The 13,608-nt window shown below is 42.4% G+C and overlaps 1 protein-coding gene across 2 annotated transcripts in view; it reads right to left on the minus strand.

Annotated features, from left to right (window-relative positions):
* Positions 1–2,094: 2,094 nt before the first annotated feature.
* LOC111967588 (follistatin-related protein 5) overlaps positions 2,095–13,608 on the minus strand; it is a 194,006-nt gene continuing 182,492 nt past the window's right edge. For both annotated transcript variants that reach the window (XM_023992722.2, XM_023992721.2), the window contains exon 16: positions 2,095–4,569. In XM_023992722.2, the coding sequence (XP_023848490.1) occupies positions 3,867–4,569 (703 nt within the window). In that variant the 3' untranslated portion in view covers positions 2,095–3,866. The remainder of the gene's footprint in view (positions 4,570–13,608) is intronic.

The following is a 13,608-nucleotide window of genomic DNA, read 5'->3' on the forward strand; positions in this document are numbered from 1 at the left end:
AACTGTCACTCTTCTTAATTATGTCCTTAAACATCTTGAGGGAAGTAAGACCCATAGCTGATCTCAGACAATCCTGCAGGTAAAGGAGCTGGATGTGGAGGTCCTGGGCTGGCGTGGTTACACGTGGTCTGCGGTTGAGGCCGGTTGGAAGTACTGCGAGAATCTCAAAAATGACGTTGGAGGCGGCTCATTGTAGAGGAATGAACATTCAATTCTCTGGCAACAGCTCTGGTGGACATTCCTGCAGTCAGCATGCCAATTGCACACTCCCCTAAAGCTTGAAACATCTGTGGTAAAAATTGTGTGACAAAACTGCACATTTTAGAGTGGCCATTTATTATCCCCAGCACAATAAGCTTTTTGTGTGTTTGGAAAATATCTGGGATCTTTTATTTCAGCTCATGATGTCACGGATCCCTCCAGAACTGTCATTACGCACACCTGGTCCCCATTCCCAATAGTAATTGTATAGGTATGCCCTTTTTTCACCATTGTCCTGACGATTATTGTTACAATGTCCGTTGGTGCGTGTGAGTACCTGCYCTGTGTGTTTTGGCTTTCATGCCATTGATGATTACGGGTCTCGTCCCGTGTGTAATTTATTCGAGGTATTCCTCGCTCTTTTGTTTTGGGTTTCTACCCAGTGTTTTGCATAGTGTTTGTCTGGTCTTCGTCCCCGTGCCGTGGCAAGCCGTAATTTGGGTGCAATAAAAAAAAACTACATACCAACGTGACACATGAAAACATTGGACCAACATGACATGTTGCTGCATTTGTATTTTTGTTCAGTGTAGTTTACTTAACTATAGTTACTTTGAAAAAGTAGTTCACTACATCCAAACTACTTTGAGAAATATCATCATATCTAAATCTGAAATGTCATAGACTACAAATTGCAAGAAAGATCARCCTGGAGTCAGATGTTAACATCATGTGTAATTTTGTCTATTAAACATAAAAACTTTGTTTTAAGTGAAAATTAGGCTGTTCTTCCTGAAAAAGAAAGGACATCTTGCTTACTTTACTCATATTTTCTGTTATTTTTGCTAAAAAGTAATTGTAGTTCCAGAAGTTAGCTACACCACTACATGGCAAAAACGTAATTAAATACTGGAAACACAACCAACATTTGAATTTAGTACAACTACCACCAAGCTACAGCAAAATGTAATTKAACTGCTAGTTGAATTACATGTAGTTCACTACTCCCCGTCACTGACTATTACACATCATTTTGTAATAGCGATTGCAATTTCTAATGATGATCGCATTTTTTAAAATAAAATCATGGTTATGTGAAGTGCCCATCAATAAGTTATGTATCAGSACACCCACACCGTGTGGGTCTCCTTTAATCTCAAGCAGACACAATTGGGTGTGGAATTAGTTTTGTAAGAGTGACAAAAACTGCTGAATCAATATAGGGGTCGTTCAAATGAAATTTCCAATGCTCTTTCAAAATGATATTCAAGAACATTCATAGATATGTTCATATTCTCAGAATGCCATGAGCCTCATTTATACCTGGTGCTAACATGCATTCTTTGTCCTGATCTCATCCACATTCTGATTGTGCACACATTGTAGCCTGTTATATCTACACATGGTAGTAAATTGTGTCTCTTATCCATCCACTGTGTCCGCAATGTGACCGGATTTCCTGTTTACCTCTCTGTATGCAGATTATTTGACAGATATTCTTTGAAAATAATATGAATGTATTTATTTTCAAACAATTATTGATGCTATAAGTCAATGGTGCTACCTGTCAATGATTTTAGAGATCGGTATAACTATGATTTAAATGGTTTGAATKATCAGGGACCCAGTTACAATGGGTCCCTGACTACCTCTGGAGGTGGTCAGGAAGATCGGATCACAATCAGATCACAATGCATCTTTTAATTGTCTACACCTGTCTGAACATGTGAGAATGTGGACAATGTCAAGACAGAGGACAAATGTTACAACCAGGTATAAACGGGGCTATTATGAGCAACAGAAGCATTAGTGAAGAAGCTTCTCTGAACTGTGTTGAACCTGGTTTTTCAACGGCGCTAGTAGAGTGTGGGCTGAAACCATGTTTGAAAGACATTTTCCACAGAAAGGAGGTATAGACTTTATTGTCAGGTAAAATGTCAAGTGTGTATTCTCTACATAAATAATAATCACATGAATCAACAAACAGTACATGGCTATAATGAAAACTACAATGTCTCAGGTAGGTGAAATCACAATGTACTTGGTCAAGGGTAGCGAGATGACAATGGTGCTCTTTCGTTTCTTAAAAAGGTTGGGTGCATATTCACTCAAAATAATGAACAGAGCCCTCAAAAACTGTATGAAAACTACCATGTTAAGGAACTCAGTCAACTCTGCTGCTATATACAGAAAACAATAAGAAAAGTCACAGGTAATCAGTACAGTCCTATGGGTATCAAGGGGCAACACCAAACAAAATGTGATATCATTTTTWGTTTTTTTGATTAATTGAAATTGAATTGACCAAATAAAACAAAACATCAAATTATATAAAAATGTTTCATCTTAATTGGGAACATAAAATGGACCTGTCCATAACAGGACAAGAGGTCCAACATTAGATTTGAAAAATAACACATAAACATATTCCTCATTGTGTTTGTGTTAGAGTGCTATGGTGAAAATGCATAGAATGTGTCCTTCGAGGAAATAATTTGTGTCCTAAGCACAACAGGCCACATACTTGCCAGGTTTCATAGGTACAACTGATTCATCCAACTACGCTCTGCCTTGTAGCATTTGAAAAGAAATGTGACTCACATTTGAAGCTTATAGACCAAGGTCTCTCACTATAGTCTCATTAGATCCACACAGCTCATTGTGCCTCTATTCTCTACAACTGCACAAATCCACTTCCAACTAAACAAATCCCTCTTTATTTCACTGTAATGATACACATCCAGCTGCTAAACTTTGCCAAAATTGACTGACAATATGTAAGTACATTCTAATATATACTATGACTCCTTTTGGGCCAGGGATATTCTTCAAATTTGAATATTTTTTCTACACACACACGCACACACACACATTGACCTTGTGAATCAAAGTGTGAAACTTTAATTAATTTATCCCACAAATATTAAGATGGATCAATCTATTAACATTGTCATTGAGACTTGGATTGTTGGACGAAATCACATTCAAATCACTAGCTCTTTTGAAGACTCTCAGAGATCAAAGGTGACCAAGCAGCACTACATCATAATGGACAACTCAATCTCRCCATCTCCACTTCAAACGAGACGGGGTCTCAGCAAGAGCTCATTTTAATTAGCCCAGAATGGGCTCCACGTTGGTCCGAGATGAAAATAAGACGAGAAACATGGATTTTTAGAGCATCTCTCACCACGAAGGAGGGTCAAYGAGAAGAAGGTGTAATCTGCAGCCGCAATGGGAATAATTATGTTAATTCCTCTTTTGGAGTTTGTTTTCCTTCAAGGCACAGGAAAAAAATGGAACGGGAGTAGACGAAACAGAGGAGGATAGTCTAGACCTATTTTCTCCCTCTTTTTAGCGAAATGCCAGTTGACGTGAATATCAAAAAACGTCCATCCAATTGAATTGGCAAGACTTGCAATCGAAAAATGCTAATATGATGCTAATTTGTCTAATTTTAACAGATATCCCCTAGAAGATATTGTGGAACCACCACGATTTCAACTCGGCTAGTAAACAACATCCAATACGATTTTGATCTGTGAATTTTGGTTTTGAGAATTGCTTACGTTTTTCTTCACACCCAATAAATTATGTATCTGCAGCCAAATTCAGTGCAACTGTACCTTAATAATAAGACAGGACAAGTCTAAACACAGACCGGCCTACGACTCGCCAACCCACGCCACTACGTTGCCTTTGACGACATCAGCGATCTCGCAGTTGAGCTTGTTGAGACGACCGTCCAGGATGAAAATAGACTCCCTGGACGGGGTCATGAGGTACTGTCCGAAAAGTCCACTGCCGGTCATCACGCGGTTTCTACTGCTCCACGGCCAATCGGAAGCCTTGGTGGCCTCCTTCAGACTCTTGATCATCTTCACATTGCCTGTGCTCAGCTCGACAAATAGAGAGTCCGTTTGGCTTCCCGAACTTCCGAAGACGTTGTACTGGTGGACCTCGGTGAACGACGGCTGGAAGGCCACATCAGACAGGTGAAGGTTGGTGTGGATGTCAAAGGGCTCGCCGATCTCCCCGCGCACCGTGATCTGCTGGATTCTCATCAAGCCGTTGCGGTCGTCCACCGTGACCAGGTAGTGACCGTCCGGAGACACGTACGGGGTGCCGGTGACGTCCCCGTTGTGTCCATTCACGGAGTCTGTCACACTGTCTACGATGAGCTGGGGCTGGGTGGCGCCCGTGGAATCAGGTTTGCAGTTGATGAAGTAGTAACCTCCCAGGTGGGTGTAAGCCAGGGACTTGGGAATGCAGTTGTACTTGAGCAGGCTGATGTTCTTCCCTGACGATGTGGTCTCCAGGTCGATCTTGTGGAGCGCCGGTTCATTTCTGTGGAGGACGATTCCAAATCTAGACAGAAAGAAAATACATTTTGAATGTTAGTATACCTGTTCACGTTTTTATGACACATATAAAACCATTAAAAGTACTGTTGAGGGTCGACACTAAAAAATATACTTTAAAATGTATTTTATGCTTATTTATTAATTAATTCATTCATGTTGCACATTACACCTACAGACTTMAATCAATTTGCTTTTGCTTCCGGACTTCACAATTCATAGTGGTGCTACATTAGAATGAAAGCCAACCTTCACCAAGACTACAGTTACATTTACAATTGTGGAGAGTAGAATTAAATGTATGATTTTCGAGAGAAGTCRGTTATCCTCACGACTATTGAATAGTTGCACATTTTCCCCGCTCATGCTGTGATTACAATCTTAACAGTGACAGGGACTTCCATTTGCATCACCTCTCCTATTATTATACTCTGAATTGACTGGGGTGTGTGACTCTTAGCTCCAATATTTCAGTTCCTCAAAGAAACGGCCTTAGGATTGGTTTGAGAAGAAGAGAGGGGTGGATACGGTCTACATTTTCACATTTCAGTGGCCATTTTCTTATCGCCTCAGATGAGCAATCTCAGCAAGCCGAGTTGAAATCGTCTGCCCTATGCTTCACAGTAATAGATTTCCATGGGCATATTAATCATTGAAAATATTATATTATGCATACAAAATCTAAAGAGGAGAGATAATGACACATTCGAATTCTGATATGCAAGACTGGAGGGAGAATGTGAGGGGCCGACATGGCAAAATTCAARCTGAATGCTGTCTGATCAATCCTGACCTGCACTTCAATCTCAGTATCATRCGTCTTCTTTTATGTGATTTTAAACACCCTGTCTGTTCATGTGGACAGAAAATTACTGTTAGAGAGTGATGAAGCACATTATCAGCACTGTGAAGTAAAGCATCGATCCAGAGATTGTATCGTCCATTTGAGGCGTTAGGGCTGGGGACTTGGACATCAATGGGCCTGATAGTGGACGTGATCTAGGTGCTGCATTGGGTCATGAAATCGGAGGGCCTGCATGGTCCATGACCATGGCCTTTATCTTTTGATATATAAATACCCTTGGATTTTGTGTAATTGTGAGTTTCTGGAATGTGTCGAACTTCCAACACAAAATCCACAGGATTTCTTCCCAGGGAGCTTTTGATCCCAACACAAGCACCTTCAAGTAATGAAAAGCATACCCACAGGGAGATAAATTAATTCAAAGCTAACACACTTAGAGAAAAGAACTATCATTTGATCTATGGGAGAATGAGAAAAAAGGAAAGTAGAATGATGTTGTGGGTGGACTCCTGATAGGGAGAAAGGAGTACTATATGTTAGTGCAAGCAACTGTAAATACCATCAAGTGCTATGTGAATGTATCACCTGTATGGTATACATTTTAGGACAACCCACTCCCCATGATAAATGTCCCTACTCTCTTACAAATGTGTACATTGAGACAGATCAGTGAATGTAGCACATCTACAGTGATACAAAGCAGAGTATTTGATATATGAAGGTCAATATGACAATTTTGCCTTCAGCCTTATTTCTGCTAAAAAAAATGAGTAGTGCTGAAGTTTGTTCMAAAAAGTTTTTGAGAAATATGGGCTTGTTTGCGTTCTCTATGAACAGTAAAAGTATAATCTGGGCTGGCTTTGCTTGTAAACACATTGAGCAAAATATACACTGCTCAAAAAAATAAAGGGAACACTTAAACAACACAATGTKACTCCAAGTCAATCACACTTCTGTGAAATCAAACTGTCCACTTAGGATGCAACACTGATTGACAATAAATTTCACATGCTGTTGTGCAAATGGAATAGACAAAAGGTGGAAATTATAGGCAATTAGCAAGACACCCCCAATAAAGGAGTGGTTCTGCAGGTGGTGACCACAGACCACTTCTCAGTTCCTATGCTTCCTGGCTGATGTTTTGGTCACTTTTAAATGCTGGTGGTGCTTTCACTCTAGTGGTAGCATGAGACGGAGTCTACAACCCACACAAGTGGCTCAGGTAYTGCAGCTCATCCAGGATGGCACATCAATGCGAGCTGTGGCAAGAAGGTTTGCTGTGTCTGTCAGCGTAGTGTCCAGAGCATGGAGGCGCTACCAGGAGACAGGCCAGTACATCAGGAGACGTGGAGGGCAACAACCCAGCAGCAGGACCGCTACCTCCGCCTTTGTGCAAGGAGGAGCACTGCCAGAGCCCTGCAAAATGACCTCCAGCAGGCCACAAATGTGCATGTGTCTGCTCAAACGGTCTCCATGAGGGTGGTATGAGGGCCCGACGTCCACAGGTGGGGGTTGTGCTTACAGCCCAACACCGTGCAGGACGTTTGGCATTTGCCAGAGAACACCAAGATTGGCAAATTCGCCACTGGCGCCCTGTGCTCTTCACAGATGAAAGCAGGTTCACACTGAGCACATGAGCACATGTGACAGACGTGACAGAGTCTGGAGACGCCGTGGAGAACGTTCTGCTGCCTGCAACATCCTCCAGCATGACCGGTTTGGCGGTGGGTCAGTCATGGTGTGGGGTGGCATTTCTTTGGGGGGCCGCACAGCCCTCCATGTGCTCGCCAGAGGTACCCTGACTGCCATTAGGTACCGAGATGAGATCCTCAGACCCCTTGTGAGACCATATGCTGGTGCYGTTGGCCCTGGGTTCCTCCTAATGCAAGACAATGCTAGACCTCATGTGGCTGGAGTGTGTCAGCAGTTCCTGCAAGAGGAAGGCATTGATGCTATGGAGTGGCCCGCCCGTTCCCCAGACCTGAATCCAATTAAGCACATCTGGGACATCATGTCTCGCTCCATCCACCAACGCCACGTTGCACCACAGACTGTCCAGGAGTTGGCGGATGCTTTAGTCCAGGTCTGGGAGGAGATCCCTCAGGAGACCATCTGCCACCTCATCAGGAGCATGCCCAGGCGTTGTAGGGAGGTCATACAGGCACGTGGAGGCCACACACACTACTGAGCCTCATTTTGACTTGTTCTAAGGACATTACATCAAAGTTGGATCAGCCTGTAGTGTGGTTTCCCACTTTAATTTTGAGTGTGACTCCAAATCCAGACCTCCACGGGTTGATAAATTTGATTTCCATTGATAATTTTTGTGTGATTTTGTTGTCAGCACATTCAACTATGTAAAGAAAAAAGTATTTAATAAGAATATTTCATTCATTCAGATCTAGGATGTGTTATTTTAGTGTTCCCTTTATTTTTTTGAGCAGTGTACATTTTTTGTTGTTTTGTTTTCAGCATGCCTCCCATAATCGGTACACTATACAGATTTTTACAAATACTGTGGAATTATGTGAAAAGTAACACTTGTGTGTTGAGTTATGAGCTGTATACTTTGTTGTGGTTTTTCTTGCATACTTTATAATAAGGCAGGAGTTAGCGTTTTGGTCCACCTGAACTCAATTCATAAACAGAGGAAAATAAGTTTTCTCTGTAATAGGCGAAACGACTTAAACAATTCATCGGTTCAATTTTTATTTGTTAAATTCAGTGGCGACCCATCCTGTTTTGAGCCCCACATTTTTGGGCTTGCCTGTTTCGCTTGTTATTTTGACATTAATACATTCTCTATGAACAGTAAAAGTATCATCTGGGCTGGCATTGCTTGTAAAGTTTGCAAACAAAGTAAAAAAAAAWATATATATATKWRWMWGWMMWMAWAYKSSCYRARAKAKARYMMSTCTSTMTTMTMTTTTTMWGWYWYYSYSKMCRKKAAWYWYYYMYTMRWSKSRKMKMCWSWGRMRTRTSTGMMGMMGMGGSYKYKSKSKGSYYAAWARYSYGKYRWWRGCSSRGWMWMMSMCWSWGTMRTSTSWCWCWRYMGGYSACWCTACGTCACCGCCAAGTCTAACGGTAGACTTTGAAAATTCTAGCCCCTTGGGTGCTGCCATAGAGTTTGGGTGCTGCCACATTAGAAGAGCCCATCCAAGAAGGCTCAAGGTCATTGACCACAGATAAAATGACGATAAAAAATGACGATAAATGTACAGTAGCTTTGATTGGACTGATCATGTTAACATCACACTTTCAAAATCTTAGCTAGCAGTCATCATCAAGTCGACAATGTACTGGCAAATCCTTGTCATATGAAGATAAATAATGAAGAGAAATTATAGATAAAACGTATCGGTGCTCATCGGCCATTGGACATAAACATTACACAACAAGTTGGAAATCGCAAATTCAACTGTGAGTGGTTTGGAAGGAATCAGTGACAGTGGCTGTGTGGTCCCAAATCTGCGATTTAAGGGTCTCTTTTCCAAGTTTAAAATGAACATTCAACATTGGCTCAAAACAACTGTTAACTCGGAACTGCGAAAACTTGACTTCAGTGAGTTCAAGACAACTGGGAAGGAGGGAATAAATGAGCAAATACGTTTTGAACGTCATCCAAAATTGTCATCCGGAATTGTAAATCCGGCCTTTTTCTAGAGCTACGATCTGAAGATCAATGACGTCATCATGATTAGACCTTGTTTTTTTCAGAGTTCTCAGTTGTTTTAAATGCAGCACAAATCCAGAGAATGTCAGACTTTGATGACAAAATTTGCACACGAAGGACCGTGAGCACAGTCCAAAAATGTACTGTATGCTGCTGCATAAATGATGTAAAGATTGCGCCGGAGAGGATGGCAGCTGTTTTATTGGCTCTTAACCAACAGTGRTATTTTGTTCGTTTTTTCACATTTTTAACTTATTTTGTACATAATGTTGCTGCTACCACCTCTTATGACCGAAAAGAGCTTCTGGACATCAGAACAGCGATTACTCACCTCGAATTGGACTAATAATTTTTCTTTAATGAGTCGGACGGYAAGGATATACTATAAACACCCGAACAGGCCCTCATCCCCATCAAAGAAACTGAGATTTTGCGGAAAGAGATCGAGGTGCCTTGTGAGGATCAGGCGATGAGTGGCTAATCAGCCTTTGCCATCCGTACTGTTAGCCAACGTTCAATCGCTGGAAAATAAATGGGACGAACTGAAAGCACTTATATCCTACCAACGGGACATTAAAAACTGTAATATCTTATGTTTCACTGAGTTGTGGCTGAACGAAGACATTAATAACATACACCTGGCGGGTTATACATTCTATCGGCAGGATAGAACAGCTGCCTCTGGTAAGACACGGGGCAGCGGCCTATGTATATTTGTAAACAACAGCTGATGCACAATATCTAAGGAAGTCTCTAGGTTTTGCTTGCCTGAGGTACAGTATCACACGATAAGCTGTAGACCACAATATCTACTTAAGAGAGTTTTCATCTGTATTTTTCGTAGCTGTCTACATATTACCACAGACCGATGCTGGCACTAGAACTGCACTCAATGAGCTGTATACCGTCATAAGCAAACAGGAAAATACTCACCCAGAGACGGCGCCCCTAMTGGCCGGTGACTTTAATGCAAGAAAACTTAAATCAGTTTTACCTCATTTTTATCAGGATGTTAAATGTTCAAACAGAGAGAAAYAAAAATCTAGACCACCTTTACTACACACACAGACGCGTACAAAGCTCTCCCTCGCCCTCCATTTGGCAAATCTGACCATAATTCTATCTTCCTGATTCCTGCTTACAAGCAAATATTTAAGCAGGAAGCACCAGTGACTTGGTCTATAAAAAAGTGGTCAGATGAAGTAGATGCTAAACTAGAGGACTGTTTTGCTAGCACAGACTGGAATATGTTCCAGGATTCTTCTGATGGCATTGAGGAGTACACCACATCAGTCACTGGCTTCATCAATAAGTGCATCGACATACCCCAACCAGAAGACATGGATTAACGGGCAACATTCTCACTGAGCTAAAGGGTAGAGCTGACGCTTTCAAGGAGCAGGACTCTAACCCAGAAGCTTATAAGAAAACCCACTATGCCCTCCGACGAACCATCAAACAGGCAAAGCGTCAATACAGGACTAAGATCGAATRATACTACACCGGCTCCGACGCTCGTCGGATGTGGCAGGGCTTGCAAACTATTACAGACTACAAAGGGAAGCACAGCCGAGAGCTGCACAGTGACACGAGCGTACCAGATGAGCTAAATAACTTCTATGCTCGCTTCGATGCAAGTAACACTGAAACATGGATGAGAGCATCAGCAGTTCTGGAAGACAGTTCTGTGTTCTGTGTGATCACGCTCTCCGCAGCCGATGTGAGTAAGACCTTTTAACAGGTCAACATTCACAAGGCCGGAGGGCCAGACGGATTACTGGGACGTGTACTCTGAACATGTGCTGACCAACTGGCAAGTGTCTTCACTGACATTTTCAACCTCTCCCTGTCTGAGATCCACAGATGATGCAATCTCTATTGTACTCCACACTGCCCTTTCCCACCTGGACAAATGGAACACATATGTGAGAATGCTATTCGTTGACTACAGCTCAGCGTTCAACACCATATTGCCCTCAAAGCTCATCAGTAAGCTAGGGACCCTGGGATAAAACACCTCCCTCTGCACCTGGATCCTGGACTTCCTGACGGGCRGCCCCCAGGTGGTAAGGGTAGGTAACAACACATCTGCCACGCTGATCTTCAACACAGGGGCCCCTCAGGGTGCATGCTCAGTCCCCTCCTGTACTCCCTGTTCACTCATGACTGCACAACCAGGCACGACTCCAACACCATCATTAAGTTTGCCGATGACACAACAGTGATCACTGACAACGAGACAGCCTATAGGGAGGAGGGCAGAGACCTGGCCGTGTGGTGCCAGGACAACAACCTCTCCCTCGACGTGATCAAAACAAAGGAGATGATTGTGGACTACAGGAAAAGGAGGACCGAGCACACCCCCATCCATTCTCATCGACGGGGCTGTAGTGGAGCAGGTTGAGAGCTTCAAGTTCCTTGGTGTCCACATCACCAACAAACTGACATGGTCCAAGCACACCGAGACAGTCATGAAGAGGGCACGACAAAACCTATTTCCCCTCAGGAGACTGAAAAGATTTGGCATGGGTCCTCAGATCCTCAAAAGTTTCTACAGCTGCACCATTGAGAGCATCCTGACTGGTTGCATCACTGCCTGGTATGGCAACTGCTCCTCCTCCGACCGCAAGGCACTACGGAAGGTAGTGCGTACGGCACAGTACATCACTGGGGCAAAGCTTCCTGCCATCCAGGACCTCTATACCAGGCGGTGTCAGAGGAAGGCCCTAGAAATTGTGAAAGACTCCAGCCACCCAAGTCATAGACTGTTCTCTCTGCTACCGCACGGCAAGTGGTACCGGAACACCAAGTCTATGTCCAAGAGGCTTCTAAACAGCTTCTACACCCAAGCCATAAGACTCCTGAACATCTAATCAAATGGCCACCCAGACTATTTGCATTGCCCCCCCCACCCTATTTTACACCGCTGCTACTCTCTGTTGCTATCATCTATACATAGTCACTTTAATAACTCTACCTACATGTACATATTAGCTCATCTAACCGGTGCCCCCACAGATGTACCGGTACCCCCCTGTATATAGTCTCGCTGTTGTTATTTTACTGCTGCTCTTCAATTACTTGTTACTTTTATTTTCTTATTCTTATTTTTTTAAATAAACTGCATTGTTGGTTAGGGGCTCATAAGTAAGCATTTCAGTGTAAAGGTCTACACCTGATGTATTCGGAGCATGTGTCTAATACAATTRGATTTGATTTGATATAAACATAGATGAAATGCTTCTGTCTACCACCACAAATGTATCATTTCAGTACTGTAACACAATGAAAACATCAACTTGCGGTGCCTGACATAAGCATGTAAGAAATGATTGCGCACACTACTTATGAATGTGTTATGTATGGATTATGAATGTATCATGAAGTCCTTATGTCATTATGTTTAACCATCCTCCAACATGAAAATAAAAACCATTTTAAATAATGTTCTCACACTTCATTCATTTTATTGACTTGCTGGTGTATTGTTACCTAACATAGCTATGACATAAGCCAGCTTTCAGTACAGTGCATACTGCAATAACCCTACTGCTAAAACTACAAAGGCCTGTTGAAGCTATCAGAGTGGGGCTGGTTTACATCCTAGATATCATTGGTCTAAACCTTACTAGTGTACTGCTCGGATGGTCTGCCAAATGCATTATGCTGCTTTGAAATACTGTACGATATAGATGAGATATAGACAAAAGTCGATGTTTATGTAAGAATAAACTTACTGTAGAATGAAGAAAGGCTAAGGAATATATACTTCCATGTTCAAATCCATATGAACACTGGAAGYTCTCCTCTTATTTTCCATTGTCCAGTCACTGACAGAAATGTAAAAAAACATGACATACAACACAGCCAGCAAAACTTTCCCCACTGTCGACTCCCCGCCAAGCGAGGTAGAAACAACAGTACAAAAGATTGGACCGGAATTTAAGTCCAAGACCTCTATAATAGAGTCAGCAAAAACATTCAATAGATGTTTGCGCGCCCTAAGAGCACAATCAAGGGCTCTTTTAAGCCGCGTTATCAGACGTTTCAAAGGGATAGGGCGTTTAAAAAGTCCTTGTGCACAATGCCATATCCTTGGCATTGATTCGCAGCTCCCCAAAGCCCCTGGATGGTTTTTCCCGATAAATCTAAAAGCCTCCAAAGCCTTTGTATATTGTGATGTTCAGTGCACTGAGACTCCTGTTTTGGGCTAGGAGATGCACTGACTGCATATTGGTTTGGTGGAGTTGTTGGGCACATCCGTAACGGATCGATCTTGCCAGAGGCTAAGGGAGTTATTACGCATGAAAAGCTATCAATAGGTGCGCTTGATTGAGTTTGATCTATGCAGAGTGGGCATGGTTTGACCTCTCCATTGGACCTAAAGGGTGGCAGTCTGCCTACCCATCACCCCAGGGAGATTCAATTGAGTACACCTAGGGCAAAATGAATGGTCATAGATTAAAGTCTATTTGTGGACTGAATGTAGATTCCATGTAGATTCTCCACTGAACATGCTTCTGAGTAGGCATAAGGGACATTGCTAGTTTTGAATCAGTTTTGAGTCT

The sequence above is a fragment of the Salvelinus sp. IW2-2015 genome, linkage group LG8, assembly GCF_002910315.2.
Source record: "Salvelinus sp. IW2-2015 linkage group LG8, ASM291031v2, whole genome shotgun sequence".
Classification (NCBI taxonomy): Eukaryota; Metazoa; Chordata; class Actinopteri; order Salmoniformes; family Salmonidae; genus Salvelinus; species Salvelinus sp. IW2-2015.